At 60.5% G+C, this 27,920-nt stretch overlaps 2 protein-coding genes across 3 annotated transcripts; both read right to left on the reverse strand.

Annotated features, from left to right (window-relative positions):
* Window positions 1-4,769: 4,769 nt before the first annotated feature.
* TCEA3 (transcription elongation factor A3) lies at window positions 4,770-10,834 on the reverse strand. 2 transcript variants are annotated; one of them, XM_052699149.1, is made up of 14 exons: window positions 10,392-10,832; window positions 8,954-9,016; window positions 8,758-8,863; window positions 8,469-8,634; window positions 8,296-8,364; window positions 8,083-8,151; window positions 7,920-7,994; window positions 7,655-7,732; window positions 7,416-7,570; window positions 6,914-6,975; window positions 6,271-6,420; window positions 5,627-5,773; window positions 5,464-5,535; window positions 4,770-5,237 (listed from the first exon to the last, which is right to left on the reverse strand). In XM_052699149.1, exons 1-14 carry the CDS (start codon window positions 10,458-10,460, stop codon window positions 5,229-5,231), a joined length of 1,290 nt encoding a protein of 429 aa, XP_052555109.1. In that variant the 5' UTR covers window positions 10,461-10,832; the 3' UTR covers window positions 4,770-5,228. The 2 variants fall into 2 exon arrangements, with proteins under 2 accessions (XP_052555109.1, XP_052555110.1); XM_052699150.1 differs by lacking the exon at window positions 8,296-8,364 and having other exon boundaries at window positions 10,392-10,834.
* Window positions 10,835-11,252: 418 nt separating this feature from the next.
* Window positions 11,253-26,874, reverse strand: ASAP3 (ArfGAP with SH3 domain, ankyrin repeat and PH domain 3). Its single transcript, XM_052699117.1, has 26 exons — window positions 26,490-26,874; window positions 23,705-23,777; window positions 23,262-23,407; window positions 21,499-21,573; window positions 21,271-21,320; window positions 20,905-21,031; window positions 19,410-19,495; window positions 18,688-18,763; window positions 18,512-18,598; window positions 17,951-18,060; window positions 17,599-17,668; window positions 16,770-16,857; window positions 16,491-16,539; window positions 16,210-16,397; window positions 16,003-16,136; window positions 15,491-15,585; window positions 15,088-15,268; window positions 14,857-14,942; window positions 14,657-14,772; window positions 14,507-14,574; window positions 14,303-14,410; window positions 13,655-13,895; window positions 13,245-13,554; window positions 12,633-12,759; window positions 12,333-12,455; window positions 11,253-12,162 (listed from the first exon to the last, which is right to left on the reverse strand). Exons 1-26 carry the CDS (start codon window positions 26,613-26,615, stop codon window positions 12,088-12,090), a joined length of 3,015 nt encoding a protein of 1,004 aa, XP_052555077.1. The 5' UTR covers window positions 26,616-26,874; the 3' UTR covers window positions 11,253-12,087.
* Window positions 26,875-27,920: the final 1,046 nt, after the last annotated feature.

A 27,920-nucleotide genomic window follows, 5' to 3' on the forward strand; every position in this document is an offset into this window, starting at 1 on the left:
CCCTTTATCTTTTTGCCTCCCCACCCCGATGCCCAGACACGAGGATGCTCAGCTGTGGCTTCTCGGTCCCTGCATCCTCAGCCCACGCACCCACCTCCCCCGGGGAAGGAAGGGATGTGGGCTTTGATGTGGGGAATTCAGGTCAGCACTAACCCAGATCCATCCCCACTGCTCCCCCGTCGAGCTGCGCTCTGTTCCCATCCCATTTTCCACCCCACACTCCAGGCTCTCCCCTTTACTTATTCATGTGCCTGCAGCTGTTCTCCCTGCGCCGATGGGGTTGGCTTTGGGAGAAGGGGAAGTCAGAGCATGGGAGTGTTTGGCTGTGAGTTGAGTTTGGGCAGAAATGTGGAGCACCCGCAGTCCCGGCTGGCTTTAATGGGAAGCAGCGGTTTGGGGAGGCTGTGTTGGATGTGCAGAGCCCTTCTTGTAGCTCCAATGCACCCAGCAGCATGGGTGAGCCATGGGAACCCACGGGCTTAGCTGCAGTGATGCTGATTCAAGGGTTTTCATCATTTTTTTTTAGCCCTTCCTCCTGCAGAAAGGCAGCTGGGTTCCTACCAGCCCAACCCATTCCATGGCTCTGAGGTTGCATGACCAATGTGCAGCAAAACGTGGGCAGGTGAATGGATGCAATGCAGGAGTGGCACCCAGTGATGCAGGAGCAGCACCCACAGATTCAGGAGCTGTACCCATAGTTGCAGGAGCTGTACCCATAGGTATAGGAGCTGTACCCATAGGTGCAGGAGCTGTACCCATAGGTATAGGAGCTGTACCCATAGGTGCAGGAGTGGTGCCTGTAGGTGTAGGAATGATACCCACGGATGCAGAAGTGATGCCCATAGATGTAGGGGTGATTCCCATAGATGTAAGAGCTGCACCCATGGATGCAGGAATGGTATCCATAGGTGTAAGAGTGATACCTAGGGATGTGGGGGTGGTACCCACGGATGTAGGATTTGTATCCATAGATGTAGGGGTGAAACCCCTCGATGCAGGAGCAGTACCCACAGATGTAGGTGCAGAGCTGTGCCCATGGGTGCAGCACAGTTCTACCAACCCATCACCCGGATGAACTGTCTCCACTTGCACCGGCGCAGACTGCAGGGTGGGCACTGGGAAGAGCCTTCGCACAGAGGGCTCAGGCTCTGGATGCCGCTGTGGGGCGGTGCGTCCGTGCCTGGAGGAGGGCTGGTGGCACTGGGGGACGTGGCCGGGGCTGGCAGCACGTGGCCATGGGGCTGGAGCCACGGGCAGTCGGCAGGGGGACTTTTTTCCCTCTCCATAGCGGAGGTGCCTTCTGAGCAGAGCATTCATTCTCTCTCCTGGTGCTTCTCCTTTCCTCCGTATCCAAGCGCATCCTCGGCGGGCCGGGATGAGTCACGGCGGCGGCAGCAGCGCTGTAAGAGCATCAGCGCACGATTCCCCCCGAGGCTCCGCGGCTCCGCATCGCCCTTCGCCAGCAGTTCCGCTCCGCACGCACTCATCTCCCTGCCCTCGGGAAATGCCACGTCCTGCTGCCAGGTGGAGGGCAGCGAGGTGGTGCCGGCCCAGCAGGTGACACTGGGGCCGCAAACCAACCCCACCCCCCCCAAAAGCAGGAGCTCAGCTCCACAACCCTCTGTGGTTCGCTCCCTAATTACGCACCCTGCACGGCCAGGCTGCTTTGCAGAGTGCAATTAATTAACGTTTGCATCCTTGGCGCTTGCTGACCCTGCCAGACTCGGAGCTGCTGCTGATAACGGGTTTGCTGCAGGACGAGCTGTTTCTGAGCTGGGTTTGGAAGGCAGGGTTGGTGCTGGGCGGTGCAGCCCCGCGTCGGGGCTCATCCGGAGCTCGGGGGAATGGAGTCGAGGGGCAGAGGGAGCAAAACAAAGCTGTAGGGTCAGCGTGGGCCGTGCTGTGCTGGCTGTGCATGGCCAAGGCTTGCTGAGATGCTGCTTTGGGGGCAATGCGGGCAGGCTGGAAAACACACAAACGTTTCCCTTGTGCAGCACAAATCCTTTCCCTTTATGAGCATGGCACGGATGGGATGCAGAGGGACCGGACATCAGGGTGAGCTCCCAGCCCAGAGCAGGGCAAACCCCAGTAAATAAATGGGGGCACACACAGCTCCCTCGAGCTGCCTGGTGCTTCGTGAGATCACCACAGATCAATCTGCTGCTCTTGATTGCTGAGTGCCTGAGAGCCCCTGGTGGGGAGGAGCGCAGCGTCAGGTGGGGAAGCCAACGCTGCTGCAATCTTCCCCCCATCATTATTTAGGTCGCCCTGCAGAGCTCAGGGATGGGGGTTAACCTAACAGGGGGCGGCTGCTTTGTGGATTTGGGGGCAGAGCCGAAGCTGAGATTTTGGGGAGGCTGTGTGGAGTCAGCAAAGCAGGGGAATCACCACACACCGGCTCTGCTTTTGGGAAAGCAAACCTTCCGTCATCCCGTAAATCCTGTAATTTTCCATGCAATGTGTTTCACCCTTCCAAGCAAAGCTCCGGGTCGGGGTTATCTCAGCAGATGCATTTTATCATCCAGGGAGGGGTGGGGGCTGACGGGGTGGCACTGCAGGATGGCATCCCTGCTGCTCAGCCCGCTGCCGCCGGCGCCTCACAAAGGTTGCAGGTGACAAACTGATTATTTTTTTTCCCCCCTGATTTTCAAACAGGAGCAAAGAAGGGGCATCACGTGCTGCAAAGATGGGCACAGCGCTCTTGTCCCCATCCAGAGGTGTGAATCCCATTCTCTGGCAGTGCAGCACGGGGATGGGGAGAAGGGGGGGGAAGGGGGCGCAAGAGGGGATGCTGTGTGGAAATGATGCCTACGAGCTCCAGGAGGAGGAAATCTTCTCGGGAGGACAAGGAGCGTGGCTGCATTGGGATCGGGGATGGGGGCTTTGGGGTCTGCTCTTCACCTCGTGCATCCCCCGAAGTCAGAGCCTCCCGGCCTTTAAGGACAGAGAAAAAACTGCTGATGGAGGTGTGGGTAAACAGCAGCTGTGTCCCTGCACTGCGCAGCGTGCAACCCCCCCGCTTAGAGCCGCCCCCAGGTCCTCACTCCCTCCTAAACCCCCACAGCGCCCAGCGTGGCAGCGTGCATCAATGCAGCCCTATGGCCGTGCTGAGTCCCCAACCTCAAGCTGAAAAATCAAAGCAGCACCCATCCAGAGAAAGGGGTGAAAAGCCAAAAGGGGGGTGGGGGGCACCCCTGGGGGCAGCAGGGACACCCAGACCCAACGCAGCCCCCACTGCTTCACCTCATTCCCAAGAATCCCACAGAATGGATTTCCCTTCCTCTGCTCCGAGCCCGCGGATGGGCGCCCATCACTGCAGAGCCTTGGGGACCGCAGGGGAAAGGACCAGGAAATGGGGTTGTCATGGAAACCAACGAACTGCCAGCACTGATTTTATTTATTTATTTATTTGCTTATTTGCTTATTTTTGTCAAGACTGGGGGAAAAAGAAAAGGATGGAGGAGTGGGAGAGAAGGGCAGCATCACTGCTGGGATGGATGGGTGGATGGATGGGGGAATGGAGGGGTGGAGGGGTGGAGAGATGGATGGGGGAATGGATGGAGGAATGGATGGATGGAGGAATGGATGGGTGGATGGGTGGATGGATGGAGGGAGGGAGGGAGGGATGGAGGGAGGGAGGGAGGGAGGGAGGGAGGGAGGGAGGGAGGGAGGGAGGGAGGGATGGATGGGTGGATGGATGGGTGGAGGGAGGGAGGGAGGGAGGGAGGGAGGGAGGGAGGGAGGGAGGGAGGGAGGGAGGGAGGGAGAAGAGAGATGCTGTAGAGGTGCTTTTTGGGAGCCACAGGGCCTCGATGTACATAGCAGTGAGATGTTGCAGGTGCAGCCCTGAGGGGGAACTCAACACATTTTAGTCACCTCCTGAGCAGGAGGGGGACGCTGAGCAGGTGAGGGGGCTGCCAGCTGTGTGGGCACAGCCCTGGGAATGTCACCTGCATGGCCTCAGGGGGTGACACGGACCCCAAACACGAGATCCCAAATGCCATTGCTTTGGAAGCCCTCAGTTGGGCACTGGGTTTTCCAGCACACGCAGGTGTGCACAGCCTCCCCATGGGATGGGTTGGAGGCTCAACCCCTAGAGCTGCCCAGAGCCCACGTCAACCCCTGCACGTGGCCAGAGGGACTCTCACTGCCCCCTGCCCAACGACACCCCTGCACCCTTCAGCTCCCACAGCAGCTGCCCATGGCTATTTACAGCCCTGCGCAGGAATTCTGAGCAGAGCAATAAATCCATCACCTGTTCCCAACCTCCCGGTGCTGGCAGGACATACGCTCACGTTGCTTTGGGACAGACAGACGCAGGTGGGTGCTGGGGCTTTGCTTTCCCTGCTATGGATTGGACCTTTCTTAGGTTGCACCGATGTTTTATTCATCCGCCGTATTCCTTAATTGCAGCCACATTTCACAAGTGGAACTAATTGCCTTCTTGGGTCGCTAATGACCAAGGTATGCTAACAAGTACCAATGCCCAGGGTGTTTTCCCAGGGCTGTGAAGGTTCATGGCTCCTCTCAGAACCACCAAGGTGCAGGAGAACGGGGTAATAGCATCCAAATCTGGCAATAAATATCCTTGAGCCTTTGGAGATGTGCTTCCCCTCCCCCAAACACTCTGCCCATGGAGACCCCCCACCTCTGGCCATGCAAACCCAATGCAGAGCTAAATCCCACCTCACCTCCTCCCCACGGCAGAGGAGCAACTGGGGGAAACTGAGGCACGGGCACTGATTTTCCCTTCAGAAAGCACTCGGTGCTAGAGACAGCTCATGCTTTTATTGCCATAGCTGGAGTCTTTCTTTCCGCTCTTCTCCTCCCATCCTTTCTTCTTTCCCAAGGTGCAGGCTGGACAGTCCATGTGGCATGGAGCAGAGGGATGCAGCAACCTCCATGTCCTCCCATTGCACTCCACAGGACAAGGGGAAGGAAGGGCTTGGGGCCCTTTCCCAGCCCTACATCCATGGGGCAGCATTCCTCCTGCCCCCAAACCAAACCACACCAATCCAGGTTCCCAGTACAAAAGGCTCAAACTCATTGGGTTCTTCCTGAGCAAACCAGTGGGAGGCTCTAGGGAACGCAGTGCAATGGGATGGGGAGTGGGGAGGAGGGGGGGGGGGAGAGGGGCTGGGGCCACCCCATTGCTTCTCATTTCCACCCCAATGTTCTGTCACCACGTCCCATCCATGTCGCGTCCCCTCCAGCCCCACTGGGCGTCATCAGCAGAACTGCAAAGGAAGCAGAGCCCAGGGTTGGGGGCAGCCGGTCCCACTGCTGGGAGGTGCTGGGGAGGCCCTGCCACCCCCGCTTTGGGGTCCTGTGAGCACACGGTGTGGCCGCACCACATCACTGCCCACAATGGGCTTTGGGGGCAACGAGGGGGACCAGCGTCCTAAAATGAGACAGGGGAGGTTTTGGGGGGATGCTGAGCCCCCCTTCCAGCCCATTACGCACCTTCCAGCGGTTCCCGCATTCATTGCACAGCACAAACGTCGTCATGGGCTCATCAGCACTGCGTGTCTGCACCTGGAGAGGGGGCGGGCGGCCGTGTCAGCAGACGTTGACGATTCCCCTAAATCTCTGGGTTTCCCTGGGTGTGAGGAGCTCTGGGGCTCACCTGGTTGTAGGTGCAGTTCTTCTTCTTGCACTTGCCGCACTGGAAGAGGTCGGTGACGGTGCCGCCCGTTTTGGCCATCTGGTGCTCACGGATGGCCTCCTGGGTCATGGCATTGCGCAGCTCCTTCAGCTCGTCGCTGGCCATCTCCTGCCATAAGGGGACCAGGTCAGCACCTTTTGGTCACCACCCATGGGTGCCAACCCCCGTAGGCCTTCATCCTCCTGTCTCTGCAGGATTTGGGCTGAGGGCCATCAGAGAAGACCTCTAAGGTCATAAAGTCCAACCGTCAGTCCATCCCCACCGTGGCCACTCGTAGAAGCATTCAGGCTGGAAAAGACCTCCCAGATGACCCAGTCCAACCCAACCAACCCAGCCAAGGGGGGTTGGACTCGATGATCTCTGGAGGTCCCTTCCAACCCCTACAATTCTGTGATTCTGTGAACCCATGCCCCCAACTGCCGCATCTCCACAGCTCTTGAACACCTCCAGAGTGACCCCACCACCTCCCCGAGCCTCCTGTTCCAGTGCCCTGCCGTTGGGTTTTTCCTAATATCCAACCCGATCCCGGGCTCTGCGCTTGCTGAAGGACTCAAACCCACCCAGGGGATGGAGCACCCCATCCTCAACCCTACAGCTCTGTGCACCTCGGCGGTCATACGGGCAATGAGGGCGGGCGCGATGGCCCCGCACAGCACGTTCCTCCGCAGGTTGGGGTTCTTGGGGTCCTTCAGGTTGCTGATCCTGCTCCGCACCCGGTTGCGATACTTCATGTCCGTGCTCTTCAACTCCTGGAAGATATGTGGGGCCAGTCAAGGGAAGCAAATTTCTGAAGGAGGAATGGCCTCTGGGGTTGATTGTGGCCGAGGGGGAGACCCCAAAGCATGAAGTTGGGGATGATCAGGAGGTGGCCCTGTCCCAGTAGAATGGAACAGCCCAGTGCTGCACTGGACCAGAACCCGGCACCCAACAGCAGTAAGGATGCCTTGGGCTTGGGAAGGGGCGCTTATTTCATTCCCTAAGGAGAAAGACAGGTCCCCAAGCAGAGGGATTTGGGACAAGCAGCACCAGGGTGGGATCATATGGGATGGAGCAGGCTGGGGATGCTCAGCATCAGCCTTTAGTATGGGCTCCGGGCTCCCTCTGCAGGCAGCGGGGCCAGGCAGGCCTTGGCAGCACTCCTCACACCCTGTTCTCGTCCCTGTCTCCATTCCTGTCCCTGTTTCTACCACATTGTCCCTGTCCCCCACCCCAGGACCCCGCAGCAGCAGCAGCCTGGGAACCACAAAGGATATGGTCTTCTATCTCGGATGCCATCTTCTCACAGTTGACACCAAACTCCTTGTAGTCATCTGCAGGGAGAGGAGGGGGGTGACGATGGGGTTGGAAGCAGAAGGGCCTCATCCTGCACCCACAGAGCTCCAACAAAGCAGCCAATGGGGAACCTCCAGTGGAAACTCAATGGGAAACTCAATGGGGCACCCAATGGGGCACATAATGGGAAATGCAATGAGGCACCCAATGGGGCACCCAACGGGGCACCCAGGGAGGCACCCAATGGGACACAAAATGGGACACACAATAGGGCACCCAACAGGTACCCAATGGGACACACAGTGGGAAAGTCAATGGAAACTCAATGGAAACTTATCAGGGGCTCTGCCCAAAACTTTGTCCTTCCAAAAACTTAACCCCTTCCAATGACCACATCCAGATCCCTCACCAAGATCCCCCCAGCATGTCCTTTTCCTCCCCTTTGGGGCCAAACACCCCTCGCCCCCATCCCACTCACCATCCATGCGCAGCGCGGCCGTCAGCATCTCAATGCATTTGTCCCTCACGGAGTCCCCGGTCAGGTAACAGGGGGGCAGGAGGCAGATGCTGGGTGAGAAGGAGGGGCTGCTGGGGGTCCGTGGTGTCTCCGCTTTGCCCTTGCTGCTGTTGGCTCTGTGGAGGCATGGGGAGGATTTGGGATCCCGCACAGCTTGGGGGGCACGGCAGCCTCTGGATGGGGGGACGGATGGGTCCTACCTGTCTCCATTGCTGTCGCTGGAGCTGCGCCGGGAGCTGTTGGGAGCTGGCGAGGGGTTGGCACCCACTGAGGGTCTCCTGGGGGTGACATGGGGGGGACGGCAGCGGTAACACCAGCAACGGGGCATGCAAACCTGTCCCACGGTCAGAGCACCCCCAGCAGTGCCAGGCGTGGGGATGTTGGCACCGGCAGCCACCACCGCCACAGCGCCCATCCCTGAGCCCATCTCTGGGAGATGCAGAGCTGGGGGTGCCCCCTCCGTACCTCTCTCCTGAGGGTCTCTTCTGTGGGGAGGAAGAGGAAGATGCGGCTGAGGACCGCGAGTCGGCAGAGTCCCTCCTGGCAGGAGCAGCCCAGTGTCAGTGCACAGCAATAGGGACCGAGTGGTGGGTCTGGAGTCCCCCCCAGCCCAACCCAGGGCCCCCACCTCTCCTTCTTGCCATCCAGAGGTGATTTCTTCGAGGGTGCAGTGGGGCTCCGCCCGGCGCTGGGCTCCCTTCAAGGCAAAGCACAAAAGGAAATTGGGAGATGCTCTCAGCTCCCGGCACCCCCGTGTCACCAGGTCCTGCCCAGCCCCATCAGCAAAGTGCTCCACAGCCCCCCCGGAGTGCCCAGCAATCAGGGGGAGGTTGGTACGTACCTCTCTGGGTTGGGGTCAGAGGGGTGGCCCTTTGTGGGGGCTGCGTGGGAGCTGGACTTGCTGGGCTTCCTGCAGACAGAGAGAGTGGGGTGGCTCAGCAAGCAGCCCCAGAACAGCCCCCACTTTGGCACAAGGAAAGGGAAATCCTGGTTCTGTGGCACTGAACCCCACACCTCTCCTTGTGCTTCTCTCTGTGCTTCTCGGTCGGGTTCTTGGGGTGCTTTGCTGGCTGGGAGTTCACCCCTTCACTGGGACTGGGGACATCCAACCTCTTCTCTTTCTCCTTCTTCTCCTTCTCCCCATCTGCGTCCTTCTCCTTCTTTGGGGGGGCAGAGGACTCTGGGGACGGAGTGGGGGTCACAGGCACAGCACACACCAAACCTCACCCCAGTGTGGGATGTGGGGCTGGGGGCACCAAGACCCCACTGCAGGCATTTTGGGGGGGCTTTCTGCCCCTCTCACCCAGCAGTCTCTTCCAGTTCTTGATGAGAATCTTGGCAGAGGCCACCACCTCCTCATCCGAGCAGTGCTTCCGCACCGAGTTGACGGCCACCCCGATGCGCGTGGTCTGGGGATGGACATTCTAGGGTCACCTTCCCCAGGTGGCAGTGCTGGGATGAGCGCCACCATCCCTCCAGGATCCCCCGACCCCTCTCACCTGCAGCAGCTGGATGGTCATGGTGTAACCGGTGAGAGACTTGAGCAGGTCCAGAGCCCCTTCCTACGGCAGGGGAAGGAACACAAGACCCATAGAGGTCCTACCATCAAAGTGGAGACACCGAAGGGGTGCCTGGAGTGACTGGGACTGCATGTCCACCACCAGCGACGCTCCCATCAAACCCAAACCTGCACCCATGGGAAAGGCTGGGGATAGCAGTGCATCCCCAAGGGCCACATGGCACCAGGTTCCCAGCCTGGCCCTCGGGCACAGGGTGCCTGTGGGGTTATATATATCCCAGCATGGCTCTGCATGGAGTCATCTTCCTCCCTGCTATTTTTAGAGCTGCAGGAACAGATGGAGGGTGCAGGTAGCATGACAGAGTTGTAGTGCTCAGAGCTCCCAGCTCAGGGGACATCCTCATGCTGTCCTCCAGCTCCGTCCTGTCCCCAAAGTGGGCTAAAGCAGGAGGGCTGGGGGGCTGAAACTACAGCCTGAGGCTGGGCAGGGTCACCTGTGAGCATTGGGGTCATTTCCAGCAAGGCAAATTGCAGAGAAGGGTAATTGCAAAAGGAAGAGCAAACTGCCCACGTGGCTGCCAAGGAGTCTGAGTTGTTGCATTTTTAGCATCCCCAAAAGCACAGAGTTTGGGGGGATGGCACTTCCATGAGCCTCACAGGGCAGCCCGTGCCTTGCCAGGGCAAAGTCCGGTTGGAACAGTCAAATATTAACCTTGAGGGCTAGGCTCTCCTCCATTCCTCCCCCCCCATGGAACCGGATCACCACTGGGTCCTCCCCTGGTGCACAGGGAGCACGGCTGGGTCATGGCATCAAATCCCTTTGCATGGTTCCAAAAGGCACAGCTGCACTTGGGGTGCTGCTCCCACCCCCTGCTCAGTTCTTTGCACACTGCTGAGCTCCTGGTACCAGCCTTAACCCACTCTGGGTGCTGGTGGCTGGGCTCCAAGCACCTGTCACCCACACCGCTCCCACACCAAGGGGTGCTCAGAGCCACCAGTCCTCACCCAGGACCCCCACCCCCCCGACACCCCATCCCCATGACCTCAAGCAATGGGGTGCACCCATGGATGCCTGCTCCAGGTCCACAGGCTTGTGCTGGGCCAGCACCCTGGGGTGCTCAGCACTCCCTGCGCTGTGAGCAACAGCAGCGGAGGCAGAGCAAAGCTCCCTCCTCCTCCTCCTCCCACCCCGCCTTGGGAAAACCTGTGCTTTTCCTCCCTTCCTCATCCCAAGCCTTGCTGCACCCTCCAAACACGCTCACACAAGCCTGCAAAGATTGCACACGTGTCCCAATAGGCAAGACAAGCAAACCTTGCACCCACGTGCAAACAGGCACAAAGGTGCAAATATTGCACACCTTGTTGCAATAGGCACAAGGGCTGCACGCTTGTGCAAACCTTGCACTCGCCTGCCTTACCGTGCTCTTCCTGGCCACCATCTTATCCAATTTCTTGGCAATCCGGACCAGCTCCTCAGCAGGCCCCATGCTGGGAGCTCGCAACGTTCCAGGCTTTGATGGTTGCAGGAGCAAATTGCAGCTGGTGGCCGCGGTGCGGGTGCGAGGTGGGCGCAGCGGGCATGGGGCAGCGGCACGGAGCGGAGCAAGGAGAGGAAAAGGGGAAAAGAGAAGGAAGGAAAGCAAGGGAGGAAAGCAGAAAGGAGGTGTGGCTGTCCCGACCAGTTACAAACTCCTGCCAGGCAAGCGAAATAGCACGGGGCAGGGCTAAATATAGCCCAGAGCAAAGCGGGACAAAGATTGCCGTGCTGGGGGAGGCGATGCGATGGGGACGCTGCGCCCTTTGGGGCCGGGAGGTTCAGGGGGCTCCAGGAGGTGCTGGAGCACAGGGTTGGCGTTGGCAGGGTGCTGGGACGTGGCCTCTGTGCCGCCCGGAGCCACGCAGGCTTGATGCAACTTGCTGCAAACATTGCGCGGTGCACAGAGCCTGGACTTCAGCCCGTGGCAGCGCTGCCCTGAGGCACCGACGGCCCCAAGGAAGCACGGCTGGGGCTGAGCTGCAGGGATGGCGCAGCACCGCGCTGAGGTGCTGTTGGTGTTTCCGCAGCCCGGAGTCCATCCACCGAGCAAAGGCAGAGCAGGGAGCTGGGAGGGAAGGATGCTGCTGCAATGCAGACACACGGCCAGCCATTGGTGCTGCTTGCGCGCCCCGGCTCCCTGCTGCCACCCCTGCTGTCCCAATAGAGACCCCAGCATCAGGATGGAAGGACATCACCCAATGAGGGGGAGGGAGGAGAGGGCAGGGGGCTGCACACAGGGCACTTATTAAAAAATGATGGTTTTATTAGAAATGAGAGAGAGCGAACATGAAAAACAAACAAACAAACACAGAAAGTTTTCTTTCTTTGAGATGAAACGTCCGGGGGATGAGGATAAATCACAGGGATGGGGGAATGTTGGTCCCAGAAAGCAGCTGCAGCAGGGCCCCCATGGAGCACCCCTCATTTCCCCCCAACCTTGACATCCCCACAGCCAGGCGGTGACCAGCACCCACCTAAAGGACGGTTGGTGGGGGTTTTGGAGAGGTGTTAAGGCACTTCCAGCCCTGCTGCCCTGGAGGGCTCTCAGAGACAGGGAGTGGGGGCAGGCTGTAGCTGCAACCCCCCCCCTCCTCCCCTCAAATCCCTAAAATGATGGAGAAAAGCCTGATTTGTTTCCTACCAATTGCAACCACTTCACAGTTATGGTAGAGGTGGCACACGGCAGCTGACCCCTGTAGGATGGGGACTGGGGGCCGCATTCCATCTCCCCCCTCAGGGAAAGGAGGGTGAAGGGCAGCCCCCAGCCCCAAATCCCTGCAGCCCTGGGATGGGCCGAGCCCACAAACCTTATGCCACCAGTGCAGCAAGCCTCTCCATTCTCTGCCCGACAGCCACAGGGGGGTGGCAGCCCTCGGGCTCTCCAAAACCGCCATCCAGAGGGGTCTTCCCAACACAGGGGTCCCCAAGACCCCTGGAGGGCAGCATCCAGCACGGTGCCATGTCATGGACCCGATGCCAGGAGGAGAGGATGGCAGCAGAGAGGGGACTGAGGATGGCCACAGCCCACCCTGTGTGCCACCAACCCTGTGGGGATGGAGAAGGCGATGGGGATGCAGTCAGTCCTGCAGGAGGTGAACGAAGCTGGCGGGGAAGACACCAGTGCGGGAGCCGTCACCTTCAATGAAGCCAACCTGGGGGTGCAGAGAGGGGGGGGACGGGGGGTGGGGGTCACGTTGTGCATCACAGGGAGAGAGCCATCATCCAGGTGACCCCCTAGATGGGGCATCACCCAGCAGCATGCTCCAGAAGGAAGGGAATGCAAGGACAGCGGGGTGGGGGGGCCGTGGCACACAGTGCTCACCCAGCTCTGCTCATCCTCCTCCCGTGTCACCACAATCACCTCCCCTTTGGAGAAGGTCAGCTCCCGTGCCTTGTCCCCCTTGCAGTCCACCACTGCCTTCACCCTCTTCTGCCTCCCCTTGGCCTGCAGCAGGAACCGGGTCAGTGAGGGGGAGGGGGCAGCAGCACCCCCACCCCATATCCACATTAGATGGGACCCCCCCCCAATCCCTCCATCCACAAAAAAGAGCAGCAAGGATGCTCCCCTGCCTATTGTACCCCCTGTGATCCCCTGCCCTCCCCCACAAGTTGTGACACCTACCGGAGCGAAGCGTCGAGGCATGGGCACGGGGGGCACCTTGCTGGGTGTGGGGTCCTCGGGGCTCTGGGGGGGGGTGGCTTTGCCCACCATGCCGCTGATGCGCCGGTACGAGCGGGTGCTCTCAGAGCTGAGGGGACATTGGGGACCGCCTCAGTCCCTCCCCCCATCCCCTGTCTGCCCCCCACCACGATGGGACCCAAGGGAGTAGGGTGTCACTAAAGGTGGTGATGGAGGAGTTTTATTATAAGGGGGGGGGAGGGGGGAAGGCTGACAGCCACCAGCAGCCCCCACCCTCCCTCAAACCGTTCCCAAAAAGGAATAGAACAAAATGTGGTGACTTCCCATCTGGCCCTATTGGTGTCCCCCCTTAAGGACCTGTGTCACCTCCAGGGACAACCCCCATCCCCCCCCATCCCCCCCCATCCCCCACGCTGCTCCTGTCCCCTCCCATGTCCTCAACCCCCTGGCAGTGGAATGGTGACCTCTTTCTTCCAGCCCCCCCCTCCCCCTTCCCCCCATGCACAATTTGGGGTTCCACACCGCAATGTGGGATCTTGAACCCCATGCAACGACTGGACCCCCACCCAACATCCCCCATAAATGCACCCCTACCCAAACTTGACGGGAGTGACATCGGGGGTCACAGCACCCGGCGGGGGCTGCCCGGGGGAGGGGCCGCTCAGCTCCGTCCCCCTCCGTGTTCCTCCGCTCTCCGTCTCGGAGCGCGTCTCCCAATACGCCGCCCGTCGCGCTTCGGGGGGGCTGCGGGTGCTGGCAGCCGGGGGGGGCAGAGCTGTGCCCTCCAGAGCCCCCGCGCTGCAGGAGGATGAGGACGAGGAAGAGGAGAGGCTGCGCGGCGCGGGGGTCTCCGTCAAACCAGCAAAGTGCGGCTCTGACGTCTGCCGGGGGAGCTCGGGGCGCTCTGGGGTGGGGGACACAACGGGGACATGATGGGGACATGATGGGGACAGCGAGGCTGGCGGCACGGCACCCACGGGTTCCCTCCCCCGGTTCAGACTCACCCGTGGGGCTGTGCTTAGAGCGGGGGCCGCCCCGGGTGGGGTTTTTAAGGGGCAGGGGAGGAGGCAGCTCCTCGCTGTGCGCCCGGCGCGGTGCGGGACGCGAAGCCACCAGGATGCTCTCGTAGGTCTGGTTGGTGATGTCCATCCCTGCGCAGCTCCAGCGTGGTGGGGGGGGGCAGGTGGGCGGGGGGCTGGCAGCCAGCAGTGAGGGGCCCTTGAATGAACGCTGCAGGGGGCTCACCTATGGCCAGACCCAGAGATGCTGGTGGGCTTCTTGCATCACTACACCCCAATTCTGCACCTCTATAGCCCCCCCCAAATCCACCTGCACCACTGCACCTCAATTCTGCACTCCTACAGCCCCAAAAATCCACCTGCACCACTGCACCCCAATTCTTCCCCCATACAGCCCCCAGCCAACCCACCTGCCCTATTTCACCCCCCATTCTGTACCCCTACACCCTCCTGCTCCATCTGTACCATTGCACCCCTACAGCCTCCCCCATCCTACCTGTACTGTTTCATCCCAATTCTCTACCCCCACACCCTCCTGCTCCTCCCTACCCCACCCACACCCCTTCCTGCCCCCCATTCCATCCCACTGCTGTGCCCACAGGGTCTCCCCTCCCTGCCCCCCATCACTGCCACCTTCTCCTCCAGCTCATCCTCGCTGTCATAGGTGTATTCCTGGGGTGGCTCCCAGTCGTAATCCACGTGGACCTGCAGGGAGAGCTTCCCCGCCTGCGCCTGCTCCAGCTGCACCACAGCAGGGTCTCAGCACAGGGTGGGAGGTGTGGGGGGGTCCAGGGCGCCCCCTCCCCGTGCACCAGCCCATCCCCGTGCCCCCCCTACCAGCTCCTCGCACTCGCTGTGCTTCAGCCTCCGTGCCACATCCAGCGCCGTCTCACCCGCTGCGTTCACTACGGAAAGGGGATGGGGGCTGCAGCTTGGAGAGCACCCTGCTGCCCCCGACCCCTCAACCCCCACATCCCAGCCCCATACCCATCCCAAAGGCGGCTTTGCCCTTCAGCAGCAGCTTGATGCAGTTGGGTTGGTTGTAGAGCGCTCCGTAATGCAGCGCCGTGTTCCCATCCTGCGTCACCCGGTCCAGCATCCCCCTGCACAGAGCCAGGAGCAGCTCAGCACCTCGTGGGGATGCTCCAGTGCCATCCAGGGTGGCAGTAGGACACGGTGGGACGCACCCGTTCTGGATGATGAAATCCACCAGCGGAAGGGACGATCGGTCCGCGCAGCGCACGGCCACGTGCAGCGCCAGCTCACCCGCGTCCTGCCGCGAGGAGGGAGGGGATGGCTGACCCCAAGGATGCTCACAGCCCGCAGGTTGGGCAGAACCCCAAACCCGAGGATGCTCGCAGCCCGCAGAACCCTCAGAGATGGGGTTTGGGGAACCGTTTGGGATGCACACAGCTCACCTGGCCCTCAGGGCTGGCCAAGGGCTTGGCCAGGTCGTGTCCTTCAGCAAAGGCCTGCAGCAGGGCCAGGAGATCACGGTTGTGGATGGCATCCCGGAGGCGGTGGGGCTCGCTGGCCCCCCCCCGCTGCACGAAGCGCCTCTCCATGTATTTGGCCACAATGAACTCCTTGCGTGCGCTCCTGCAGGGAGGTCAGCGTCAGCGTGGGAACCCCACACCTTCCTGCCTCCTCCCATGGCGTCACAGCGGGGAGAGACCTCTGCAAAAGGCGCAGGATCCAAAGAGCAGTGGGGACAGCGGGGTGACCCATCTTGTGAGCTTTCTCATAGGGATTTGGGGGGGAGGGGAGGGGGGCAAGGCAGGAAGCTTCCCATCCACCCACCCTGCGCTCCCCCAGACTCACATATCGCTGCCAGCTGAGGGCTTGGGGCAGTCCTGTGTGGGCAGCGTGGCCTCCATGATTTCATTAAAGCGTGTGTTCCCAACGCTGACAGCCAGCTGGGGTGATAGGGCAGAGGGAGTGAGCACAAAGCATGGAGGGACCTCCCCACAGCCCCACATCCCGCCCCCCTGCCATGCCCCTTCCTCATCCCAGAGAGGGGAGTTCACCAGATCCACGTAGGATCTTCCCATCCGCCACCCCCAGGGATGAGCCTCTCTCATAGGAGAGGTCTGTTAGAGGAGGGAAGGGGTGCTGGGGGGGTCTGCCAACATCCCCTCATCACTTCCCAGGGCTCCTGCATCCCTGCAGCACCACATGGGGGACCGTAAGTCACAGCTGGGCAAAATGAGGGCAGCTGCGAGCAGCAGGCGCAGAGCAGAGGGAGGGGGAAGGTCGAAATCTGCACCCAGACCCCAAGCAGAGGATGATACCCAGCGGATACGAGGCCCCCCCAGGTGCAGGGAGCCCCTTACCAGCAGCTCAGAGGTGCTGAGGACGTCCAGGGTGAGGGACTGGATACGGGAGTAGTGCACACCCAGCTCCCGGTGGATGCCGGAGCACTCAATGCACGTCAGGATGCCCAGGTTGGTGGAGAGCCACGTGGGATCTGTGGGGTGTGGGGGGGTCAGCATCACCTCCCGACCCCCCACCTCTCCCTGCATCCCAAAGCCCCAACCTACCCGGCGCCCCGCAGTCACAGCACTGCTTGTTGCCTGGCATGTTCTTCACCTCGCTGATGACCAGCTTGGTCAGCTCCTGCACGCTGCCATCTGCACCACTGCCTGCTGAGGCCGCCCCGCCGTTCGGTTCACCCTTGAAAGCATTGCTCAGGGCTTCATCTTTGCTGTTCTGCAGCACCGAGACCCACCTGAGCAGGGGGAGCAGAGCAGGGATGCAGGAGGGCACTGCTCGGAGCAAAGGCTGCAGCCCTGCAGTGCTTCTGCATGCTCGCAGTACTTACACCACGCACTCCTGCTCATCCTCTGCTTGGAAGTGATACGTCCTGTTGTCTGTAGGGACGGGGAAAGAGGGGAGCGAGGCATTTAGGAAAGGACAAAATCGCAAGAAGGGACTGCAAAGGGCTGCTTTAGAAAAACCACAGCACTTCCCTCTCCCATCACCGCCACCCAACCTCTCTTTGTCTCCAGTTCACAACCGTTCACGTGCCCTTGTGTCCCAGGACAGCCTGGCCAGGGTCTGCTGCAGGGACCCACAAGTGGACACACACACAGGGACTCACGTGTCACCAGGTCGAAGCACTTCTTCTCCTCGGCGTGGGGCCGCACCTGGCAGGTGAGCAGGTTCAGCTTTACAGGGGGACGGTTTATCTGCCAGGCACCAGGACAGAAGCGGGTTAAAGGATGAGGGACGTGATGTGTGTCACCACACAACCATCCCCATCTCTTGGGACAAGCAGAGGCTCGGTCCCTGTCCCTTTGTAGGACGGGCGATGGGAACGCGGCGATGGATGGGGCACGGAATCCTCTGTCCCTGCTGCAGTTCGCAGCCTCCACCGCCAGAGGGCAGCACGCTCCCAAAATCATCCCAGATCCTTTGGGCCCCTCTGGACCCTCAACGCCCCCCTCGTTGCTCCCATGGAGAAAACCATTCCCTCCCTCCAACCTGCACCGATGCGCAGCACAAGCTGGTGGCTGCTGGGACACACGGGGTGCAAACGGGACACTTGGACTGAATGGAGAAAAGCCTCCACGTGATGCGGAGTCACGTTCCCAAAGGGCAGCGAGCGCTGCGTGGCTTTTGGCATCCTCCAGCCCCACGCTGCTCCAGTCCCCTCCCATGTCCTCAACCCCCTGGCAGCGGAATGGTGACCTCTTTCTTCCAGCCCCCTCCCCTTTCCCCCCATGCACAATTTGGGGTTCCACACCGCAATGTGGGATCCTGAACCCCATGCAACAACTGGACCCCCACCCAACATCCTCCAGCCCCACGCTGCACAACTCCCACCAGTACTCAGCAGGAGATGGTGCAAACCAGGCTCTCTTGGGATGCACAGCGTACCACCATGCACCAGATTTCCCCCTATGGTTTACATGGGGTTGGATGCTCACTGTGCTGTGGGAGATGGTCAGACAGCCGTACTTCACACCGCATTTCCTCTTCTGCCACACTTTGCGGATCCTGAGGCAGAGGAGGAGGAGTGAGGACTCATCACGCAACACCAACCACATCCACCTGCCCCCACACCACCTGCAGCAGCACCCAGTAGAGGTTTGATGGCTTTCTGGACCTGGGGTTGCACCTTTTGTACCTTACAAAGCACACAGCTTCAGACCAGACAGAACCAACTGCTCCTGAGGGCCTGGTAACACTGAAACCCTCATCCAAATGAGTCCACTTTGGGGTCTCCCAGCTCTGGGGCCTCTCATGAGAGCAGCCAGGGTAAATAACACTCATCCTCACCCATCACTCTTCTTGTACAGGAATCCTGACTTCTCTGTCCCATACTGCTTGTTCCCTTGGTGCTGGTGGATGCTGTAGCCACTGCCAGAGTTCTTCCTGCTCAGGTTTTCCTGAGCTCATCAGGAAAAAAAAAAGAAAAAAAAGTAAAAAGACTCATTTAAAAAACACTGTGAGAGAGGTAGAGGTGGCCAAAGTCCTGGGGGATCTCATTCTGGAGGGCAAAGCTCCCCATCCCCTCCAAGCATCCCTCCTGCACTGCTCCCATAAACAGCCTCCTCCCAGCAATGTCCTCCCATAGTTGTCTTGCTCCCCATGCTCTCCACACATACTTCCTGATACTCAGGAGGACCATGGATGTCCTCCTCCAAGCATCCCTTCTGCTCTGTTCCCATGGACATCCTCCTCCCTAATGACATTCTCCTATGGACATCCTCCTCCCACTGATGTCTCCCTCCTGCTCTGCTCCTCCAAGGATGTCCCCCGGCTCTCATTTCCCTGTCCCCAAGATAAGGGCACTCACTGAGCACCCAGCCCCCCCTGGCCCCACCAGCTGGCTCTCACCTCCTTGCTCTCCAGCTGCAGGATGCTGCGCAGCGCATCGCGGGTCTGCGTCAGCTGCTTCACCTCCTCCTCTTGTGCTTGGTGGAGCTGGAACGGGAGGTGGCTGCTGTCACTGGGGGGGTGGTGGCAGCTCAGGGACACATCCCCTATGGATGGGAGGTGGGGGGGGGACTCACCGAGTGGAGGGACACAGCCAGCTTCTCGATGAAGGGGTAGAGGTTCTGGGCAGCCTTCCAGCCGTCTTGGAAGAAACTGGGCATTTATTTCAATGCAATTAAGATGCAAATGGGGAGAACGGAGAAAAAGAGGTTATTTAGTGAGGACGAGGCAGGGATGGCTGCAGCCTCCTGGGGAAGCTGCTCTTGTTTGCAGCTCCTCTACAAATGGGAGATGGAGAGATGCTGCTGAAGCCCAAATCCAGTCCGTGGAGGTGAGGTACCCCAAATGGCTGTGGTGTTTGGGACAGCACTGGCCTCAAGCTGATCTCTCTCTGCTACAGTTCAGATCCTGGGCCTGGCAGCCCAGCTGAGGGCACTGCCACTGCTCCTTTCTGCCTGGAGAAGTCGACACGGCCCCAGCACCCCCAGGGTACAGCAGGAGGAAAAAAAAAAGGGGACATTCCTGTGCCCCAAATGCTGCGAGCTCTGAGCTAACAGCGGAGCTGAACTCATCCCTGGAAACCCATCCAAAAACCAAATCATCGCATACATCCCCAGCCAAGCCCCTTCCCCCAGCCCTCACAGGCACATCTGCAGCTCCCCGAGCCAACAATCCCAACCAGACAGCAACCAACCCTGCCCAGAATCCTCCCCACAGCTCGGTGGGGTGGCTCAGTCCCCACAATGGGGACAGGACCGTCCCCAGAGCCCCAGGGAAGCTCCCAGGGATGAGCACCTACTTGTGCTGAGCATGGAAAAACTTGATGAGGCTCTGCAGGAAATCTGGCCCTTGCTTCATCTGGCTCTCGCTGGCTTTCAGCAGGTACTGGGGGGGCAGAAAGCAGCTGGTTGTAGGCAATGGGATGAGGACCAGCCCTCACCCTGCGGGCAGGAGGGTTAGATTGCTGGCTGGGCTTCAAGGAGCGGAGCTACGAGGTGGGTTTGCAGGCAGGGACCACCCCCAAAAAGCTGGCTTTGGAAAGCCTCCAAGCCCTGGGAAGTTGAAGGAGCGAGGCAGGCCCCAATGCTTGCAGCTGAGCACGCTGCTCTCACTGCTGATTGCTTCTGGAGTTAATAAATAACCCAAACACAACTTGGTTCGAGGAGGAAAAAAAAAGAAAAAAAGAAAAAAAAGTGATGTTTTGTGCATCACCTGCAGGCAGAAAGAGCCTGAGTCCATGGGGCACACGAGCCCCAAAAGCAGAGCTTTCCTGCTGTGAGCTGGGCTGCAACCCCACACAGCTGTGGGCTGGGCTCCCCCCGCTCCCTGTGCTGTGATTTCAGAGGTGAGTGGTGCAGAAGGCAGCCAGCATCAGCTGTGGGGGTTTCCATGGGGGAACAGCAGTGGGATGGAGCCCATGGGTCACCCCATGTCCCAGCTGCAGGGAGCAGGAGGGATGATGACAATTTCCCATAGCTGGAGAAGCACATGGGTGACAGTGACCTCGTGGGGACCTCCCCATGTCCCAGGTTGATGGGGACAGCAGGCCGAGACCCACACGAGGATGCTCCCAACTGCAGTGTGGGCAGATGCACCCCACCCCCAGCAAAACCCACATACAAGCACAGCAGCCACACGCCAGCCCCCAACAGAGCTGCACCCCACTTCCAGGCGACCAATGCAAGCAGCCCCTCCCCAGCCCGGGCCGCGTTTCCATGTGCTGTTATTTATTTCACAGTGGTGCTATTCAAAGCAGTGACTCATCAGGCCCAGCCCCAGCAGCAGCCCCGACCCTGGAGCGGGTGCAGCCTCCTCCCCTGCACCCTGCCCTGTGCTCCCTGATGGGAGGGGACAGTGCTGGGGAGAGCGGGTGGCACTGGGTCTCTGTACCATCGGTACCTGGGGACACTCGTGAGCCTCCCTGCTTGGGCAAACAGTGCAAACAGCAAAATTAAAGTGCTTCTTTTTGGGGGGGGTTAACAGTAAGGATTGCTTTTTGCCCCAGACGCCAGGCTGTGGCTTTGCATGGGAGCAGGACCCAGGGGAGGTGGGGGCAGTCACCAGGAGTCTGCGACTGCATGACTCCATGGTGACAATTGGACCCACATCCCCAAGGAAGGGACAGCAGGGTCCTCGAGCCAGGACCCTGCAAGGAAACATTATGGATGGGGACAGATGAGCATCCTGCACCGTGTCTACGTGGGACTGCTTCCATGGTGGGGATGGGAAACGACTCCAGCTTCCCTTCACCACTCTGAGCACAGCGCTCCCCAACCCCCCCGCGCAGCCCCCACCTCACACATGTGGAGCTGGAAGAGCCTCCGCTCCTTCTGTGTGTCCTCTGCCACCTCTGCTGCAGACGGTTCGGCCTGGATGACCCCCGCCAAGCGGGCACGTTCCTTCTCCTTCTCCATCTTCCCCCTGCAGGGTGACACGAAGCTGGGCTGGGGGCAGACCTGCACCAGAGGGGACCTTGGGGATGGCCCTGCACCAGGGGGATCCCTTTGGAGCTGCAGAAGAGTTGGGATGGGGCAGGGATGGACCAAAAGCATCCCCAGCCTCTCCAGCTGGGCAAGGCTGGAGCAGAACCCGTAAGGGACAAAACGCCTTTGTGCAGAGGGGGATTAGGTGGATTTTGCTGGAGGAAGTGGGTTGCTTACACTTTGGTCTCGTAATCCTTCCAGGCCTTTTCAATCTGCTTCTTGGAGTCCTGTGGCAAAAGGAGAGAGGGGACGGCAGCTCTTAGAGGTGACGAAGGGACAGGCAGTGACCTGGTGGCACCCAAGCAGTGCCCAGGCGTGGACACTTTGCTTTGCATCACTGTGTCTCCCAAAAGATCCTCAAAGGCTGTGCCTCCCCACACCAAGGAGCATGCAATGGGGACCCACCATGCGGCTGTCCTTCAGCTGCCCCTTCAGCAAGCTGTCCAGGGGGAAGGAGACGATGTTGTTCAGGTTCTGCACCTGGAAAGGGGAGAGATGGGCACAGGGTTACCCCAAAGTGTCCCCACACCAGAGCGCAGGGTCCTTTCTAGCTGGGACCCTCCCAGCTCAGCGGCTGCCCCAGGAAGGGTTAAGCAGGCTGGGAGCTGCTGGCGGAGCAGGCTGGGGCTTGCTGGAGCTGGCTGCAAGATGTCTGACGTGCAGCCCTTCCCACAAACCACATCAGCGCTGCGGCTGCCAGAACCAGAGCTGCTCCCCCCCCATCACCGCCCCGTCCCCCCGCATCCCGCAGTGCCGCAGGTCCCAGAGCCCTCCTGACGTCACACAGCTTCCCAAGGTGTCCCCTCCTTGGGCAGGGGGGCAGGGCTGTCTCAGTGCCCACCTCTGACTTCGAGCCCACGGGGCTGCATCGATCTGGGGGGGCTGTTAGAGCAGCTCGGGATGACCCAGCAGGGCTCAGCGCAATGCTGACGGCCTTTTGCACAGCGGTGGCATCAGATAGGAAGCTCCAACGCCACAAAACAATCCTGCTCGCCCTTATAAAGGGTTCCCGGTGGGGTTTTGCTCGCAAGAGAAGCCCAGCTCTGGGGGCAGGATCTGTCCCTGAAGGATGGGAAACGGGGTGCATCCTTCCAGGTGTGCAGGGATAGGGACCCCGCAGCCCCAGGAGGGGTTGGGGTTGTGGGCAGCTGTTCCCACGGCTGCAGCACGTGGGGTGTGATGCTGCACTGCCCTCAGCCAGGGAACCGGTTCAGCTCCTTCCCTGAATAGGGTTCCCCATGGAGCCCATGGATTGCGGGGCTCCGGCTGGGATGGATGAGATGGGATGGAGAAGGAGAGGAGCAGAGAGGCCCATGCTGGGGTAACTGGGAGAGGAGGATGCCGAAATCTGAAATTCCTGCTGGGGGAAGGGCAGCAACAACAAATCTGTTCCTTAAGCACAGCCAAAGGCTACAGACCCCATTTTAGGAGGGGGGAGTTCAGAAAAGGGGTTGGAGAGGAGAGCGGCAGGAATGCAGCACGGGGTGCCCCAAGCGTGCTGGGCCAGCTGCCTCCAATCCCACCCAGCACAAAAACAGGATCCCAGATCTTGAGCTCACAGTGCTGGGGAAAAGTGAAATAAGAAGTTGGTTTGGAGCAAAGAGACGCCAGGCAGAGCACAGCCCCCTCCAGCTGCCTCTGCTGCTCCCCACGGCCCCACTGCGCGGCTCGGCGTGGCTTTGATTTATTTCTTGGCAAGAGAGATCAGAGATGTGAAAAAAATAAAAACAGAAAGAAAAGGGGGGAAAAAAAAAACACCAAAAAAAACCCCCAGTTCCAACCGCATGGCAAAGCACAGCGTTGGTGCCTTGAGACAGAGAGGGAAAATGCAGCAAAGGGGGAATGGGGTGTCCTGTAAGTGCGACCCTGAGTGCAGGATGGGATGGGGAGGGCCGAGGTGGGATGCATGGGGTCACCTCAGCACGGTGGGATGGGGAGGGCCGAGGTGGGATGCATGGGGTCACCTCAGCATGGTGGGATGGGGAGGGCCGAGGTGGGATGCATGGGGTCACCTCAGCACGGTGGGATGGGGAGGGCCGAGGTGGGATGCATGGGGTCACCTCAGCACGGTGGGATGGGGAGGGCCAAGGTGGGATGCATGGGGTCACCTCAGCACGGTGGGATGGGGAGGGCCATGCAGGGCTGCATGGTTCCCCTCCTGTGCTCACCAGGTTCTTGAAGAGCGCGGTGACCTCACGGGTGAAGACGGCCAGGTTGAGGAAGCCAGTGGAGAGCTCGTGGTTGTTCTGCGAGAGGTGATTGTTGCCAAAGTTCTCCAGGGCTTCACTGTACTGCTCCTCGTTCTCCACGTGGGCTGTGCCAGGGTTGGGGGTAGGGGACACAGTGAGACCACGCTGCCAAGTGCCACCGGCACCAGCACCGCATCCCCATCCATCCCAGCAGAGCTGCGATTCGGAGCAGAGGATGGCAGCGATGCTCCCTTGAACCACTGTCCCAAGATTTCCTTTGCTAAAACCCTTTTCAGCCAAACAGGGCACCCCAGCCCAAGGCCAGGCTGCATGGGACAAGTCCCCACGTTCCCAGGGCCACCACCGGAGGATGGCATTGTCCCACAGCAGGGATGCCCAACATCCCTCAAAGCCCCACTTACTGAGCCCGGAGACGTGGATGGCTTTCACGTATTTCCTGATCCTCTGCAGTATGGCTTGGTCCCCATCCAGGCTCTGAGAAAGCAAAGTACCAAACCCCGTCAGTCTGGGGGGTGCTGCCAAGCGGGGTGGGCGCAACACAGGGACAGGAGGCACCCAGCAGGGCAGGATTGGTGCTAAGGATGCTGAAACCCCAATTTGTTTGGATCCAAGCTCCCAGCAGCTGTGAAAATGCCTCCAGAGCTCCCACAGGGGCTCACTCCAACCAAGGGGAAAATGAAGGTATCCCACCACGGAGCAGGGCTGCCTCAGGCTGCCCCTGCCACGCCAGCACACGCACCCATAGCATACGGCACAGCATAAGGAGCACACCAAGGCCCCCGGCTCTGTGCAGGGACCCGGGGCAGAGCCAAACCCCAGCCCCACATCCTGCTGATGGGACAGAAGCAACGCAGATCCCACAGCCAGGGATGCAGCTTTCTGCCATCCCCTCGTGCAAGGCTGCAGATGCATCCCCCCCCCCCCCCCCCCCTCGCCTCCCCCAGCCCCATACCTTGCTGCAAACAAAACCCAACACCAACCCTGGCCCCATAACGCTGCTTAGAGGCGGGCAGAGCCCTGCAAGCAGCTCCAGCCAGCAGGAAAGGGTTAAGGGTGGCTTGGCTGCGCTGCAGGTAGCAGAGGCATGATAACAGGCTGGAAATATTTGGAGGGCGTGAACAGCGCGAAGGGCGAGGGATGAAACCGCGGAGGAATTGCAATAAAGAGCTCTCTCTCCCTTTCTTGCTCTCCGTGAAGGTTTTGGGGCTGATGTCAAGGTCCGTTTCCTGACAGCGGGGTCAGCCTGGCTCCACTCCTGGGAGGTGCAGAGGTCCCTCCTCGAGGGGAAAGCTGCCAGGATGGGGAGGGGGTTGCAGGGAGAGGCAGAAGGCAGAAGCCCCCCCAGAGCTCTCATTGGGATGCCATGGGGGGCATGCTGGCAGCGCCGTGCTGCCTCTGTGCTCCTCATTATTGTACCATGGAGCAGTGCAGAGCAGCCCCTGGTTTGGGGGGGTGACACCATCAGTGATGCCTGCGAGTCCCCAGGCACAGCTCTGCCCTCAACCACACAGCATCCCAGCACGGCCTCAGGGAGGAGAAACTGAGGCAGCACCGGAGGCTGGGGGTGCACACAGGCACTGCGTATCTGGGGGACGCAACCTCTCCAGTGCTTTGGGATGGGGGCAACCCCCCTCCATGGGGCGGCACAGAGCAAGAACCAGGGACAGTGTGGGGAAGGGAATGGAGCCACATTGGTGACAAGGGATTCCCTATGGGGATGGAGGGAGGGATGGACCCGCACCTGCAGCACAGCCACCCTCACCCAGCACACACTGCTCAATAGGGTCATTCTTTGGTTCCCCCCCCTCCTCCGTGCCGCCCGGAGAAGGAGCAGTGCTGGGGGCTGGGTGCATCCCCCCAAAGCTGTGAGGGGCAGAGTGGGGCAGGATGCAGCCCTGACACTGTGATGGGCACCGCAGGATGCAGCCACCAGCTCTATGGTCACAGCCACCCTACAGAGACCCGGCCTCCAGATCCCCATGCCTTGCATCCACTCTTCCCTCTAAGTCCAAGCCCCCATGGGATGCAGCTTCTGCCCCCATTACCCCAAAACCACACATGAGACCCTCAGGAGGGGACTGGGCAGCCCACTGTAAGCCCATGAGGGAAACTGAGGCACGGCACAGCTCCAGACAACCAAGCAGAAGGGGGGGGACCTCAGCAGCCCCACAGACCTCTTGCTCTCAGCTCATTGGGGTGCTGGTGAGACAGCCTGGGCTCAGACCTGGCAGCACCATAGTGGGCATCCTCACTCCCTCCTGCATCCCAAAGCACCAGCAATAACATGGGGTGCTGATGAGGTGGATCAGAGCTCAGCTGGATGCATCCTTCCCTGCAGCCTCTCTCCCCAAAGACTCCAGAACCACTGTCACCAGTGCCAGCACTCAGTCCCCCCAACAAGCCCCCATCTCCCTTCCCCCAAATCACAGCCTCCCCGGGGAAGCTGAGCAGCCAAGTGAAATTCCTGCTGCTTCCTCCTGCCCGAAGCTGCCTCCCCTTTGCCAGCCAAGAGCAGAATTTGGGATGCCCCACACCATCCCACCATCCAGCCCTGGGTTCCCAGCCTGGGGGCTGCAAGGGGAGGAGGGGGCTGTAAGCCCTGGCTGCCCTTCAAAGCCATTCCTTTGCTAAGAGAAGTTGGCAGTGAATGTGGGACCAGCTGGGAACGGCCTCTGCTGGAGGCAGGAGCAAGGAGAGGGGGATGAATGCACCCTGCCTGAGCTCCACCAATACTGATGGGGCTTTTTGGGGGGGGGGAGAGAAAAAATCCTCCCCTGGCTTTGAGAGCAGTGAGGCCCTGCAACCCATCGGGGTATAGAAGCTCTCAGCCGTGAGCCGTGATGCTGGGGGCAAAGCCAACCCCCGAGCAGCGCCCAGAGCTGGAGGACCAGTCGGGCTGTAAAACGGGGAGGTTTGGCCCCAAACCGCAGCCCTTGGCCTCAAGATATCACCCAGTGGGCTGGAGGATGCCAACAGCTCAGGGTCCCAAAGCAGCTCTGTGGGGGGATGGGGGTCCCCGAGCGCTCAGAGCAATACAAACAGAAGCCCCCCATCCCCAAATCCCTTCAGCTCTGCTTTCCCACAGCTGCATCCAGCAGCGCTCGGGATAAAGAATCAAGGAGTGCGCTCAGAGGGGAGCGCGGCCCAAACCCCCCCGCCCCCCCAAACCAACCCAACCCCACTCACCTCCTCCAGAGCCCCCACGGCACCCCGGCATTTCTGCAACTTGGATGCGAAGGCGGCGGCTGCGGGGGAGCTCAGATCCTCGCCGGTCACGGCCAAAAACTCGGCCACGCTGAGCTGCTCGGGCATGGTGCGATGATGGGGGGGGGGGGGAGGTGTTGGCTGCGGGGCTGAGACCGGAGCGCACCGGGAGAGCAGCCGGGGCTGAGCCGGGAAAGCGCCCGGAGCCTACGGGAGCGCCCCGGTGCCGGTGGGGACGGGTGGGGACCGGAGGGTCCCGGACCCCGGCTCAGCACCCCACGCCCCGCACACCGGTCGCGTTACACCGGGGAGGTTCTCCCTCTGCCCGCCCGCTCGCTCGTTCCTTCCCTGCCGCCATCGTGGGGGCGGTGCCGCCCGTCCCGTCCCCCCCCCTCCCCGCGTCGGTTAAAGGCGAAGCGCTCCGCTGTTCGCCCCCCTCCCCACCCCCTTCCCTTTCCCCTCCGTCCCGGCTCCGATGTAACTCAGAGTATCGGGGGTTCCACAAGCTGCACCGCACACGGCGGGGGTCCGAAGTGTGGAAACTTCATCCTGGAAGCGAAAGGGGGAAGGTGGAGGGGATGGGGGGGGGGAAGGGGAGGTACGGCACCCTCTCCACTCGTGGACAACGTGGGTTCGGGACGGTGGGGGCTGCAGCGGTCACTGCCCACCTGGAGGGCAAAATTTCCCCTGTAGATCAGCCTCAGCGCAGGAGGGTTTGGGGTTAAATCCATGTTAAATCGCAGCCCCGCTCCCCAAGCACAGCGCTGTCCCCATCTTGCCGTCCCCTGCTCGGACCTGGAGCAGGGGGCACGTTGTGCAACCACCCTCCCTCCCCCCCGAGGGCTGAACCCTGCCCCGTGTTTACAGTGCTGCCCCTGTGGCTTCGCTCCAAAAAAAAATCCCCGCAGGGAAGCGAGAGCTGAGGAAGAGTGGGAATTGCTACTGGGGGGGGGGCAAGAGAAAGGAGAATCTGCTGGGAAATAAAGCAAATGAGGGAGAAGGCACGGGGGGACACTCTAGGGGACATTCCCCAAGTCCTCCACTGCTCTGTTTCTGGGTTTCACTTCTCCAGGCAAGAGGGCAAAAGCCCCCAATCTCTTTGGTTTTCCAGGAACGGGGGGGGGACGACGACTCACAAGCAGGAGGCTGCTCTGTAGAAGCCCCTTCCCCTTAGGGCAGGTTGAGGGGGGGTCAAACCTCCGTCTGCTTCTTTCCCATCTCTCCAAATTACCCTGGGCCCCATTCAGCGCCCCAAACCCATGCAGCTCCTAAACCCGCCTACAACCCCCCTTCACCCCCCCGGTCCTTTTATTTCTTGCACCTGCAGCGTCCTGCAAACATCCGGTCCTGCAAACAAACATTCAGACCGGTTCTGCTGCAGATTTTGACGCTGGCAAAATCCCAGCAGCCCAC

The sequence above is a fragment of the Tympanuchus pallidicinctus genome, unplaced genomic scaffold (genome assembly GCF_026119805.1).
Source record: "Tympanuchus pallidicinctus isolate F22 unplaced genomic scaffold, pur_lepc_1.0 scaffold35, whole genome shotgun sequence".
Lineage (NCBI taxonomy): Eukaryota > Metazoa > Chordata > Aves > Galliformes > Phasianidae > Tympanuchus > Tympanuchus pallidicinctus.

Coding starts and splice junctions, on each gene's coding strand:
- ASAP3 (XM_052699117.1), bottom strand. CDS start 26,615: ATGCCCGAGCAGCTCAGCGTGGCCGAGTTTTTGGCCGTGACCGGCGAG. Junction 16,137..16,209: donor CTGTGACTGCGGGGCGCCGG/GTAGGTTGGGGC, acceptor CACACCCCACAG/ATCCCACGTGGCTCTCCACC. Junction 13,896..14,302: donor AGGATGAGCTGGAGGAGAAG/GTGGCAGTGATG, acceptor GTCTGGCCATAG/GTGAGCCCCCTGCAGCGTTC.
- TCEA3 (XM_052699149.1), bottom strand. CDS start 10,460: ATGGGGCCTGCTGAGGAGCTGGTCCGGATTGCCAAGAAATTGGATAAG. Junction 8,864..8,953: donor TGACCATCCAGCTGCTGCAG/GTGAGAGGGGTC, acceptor GTCCATCCCCAG/ACCACGCGCATCGGGGTGGC. Junction 7,733..7,919: donor AAGAGACCCTCAGGAGAGAG/GTACGGAGGGGG, acceptor TGTCACCCCCAG/GAGACCCTCAGTGGGTGCCA.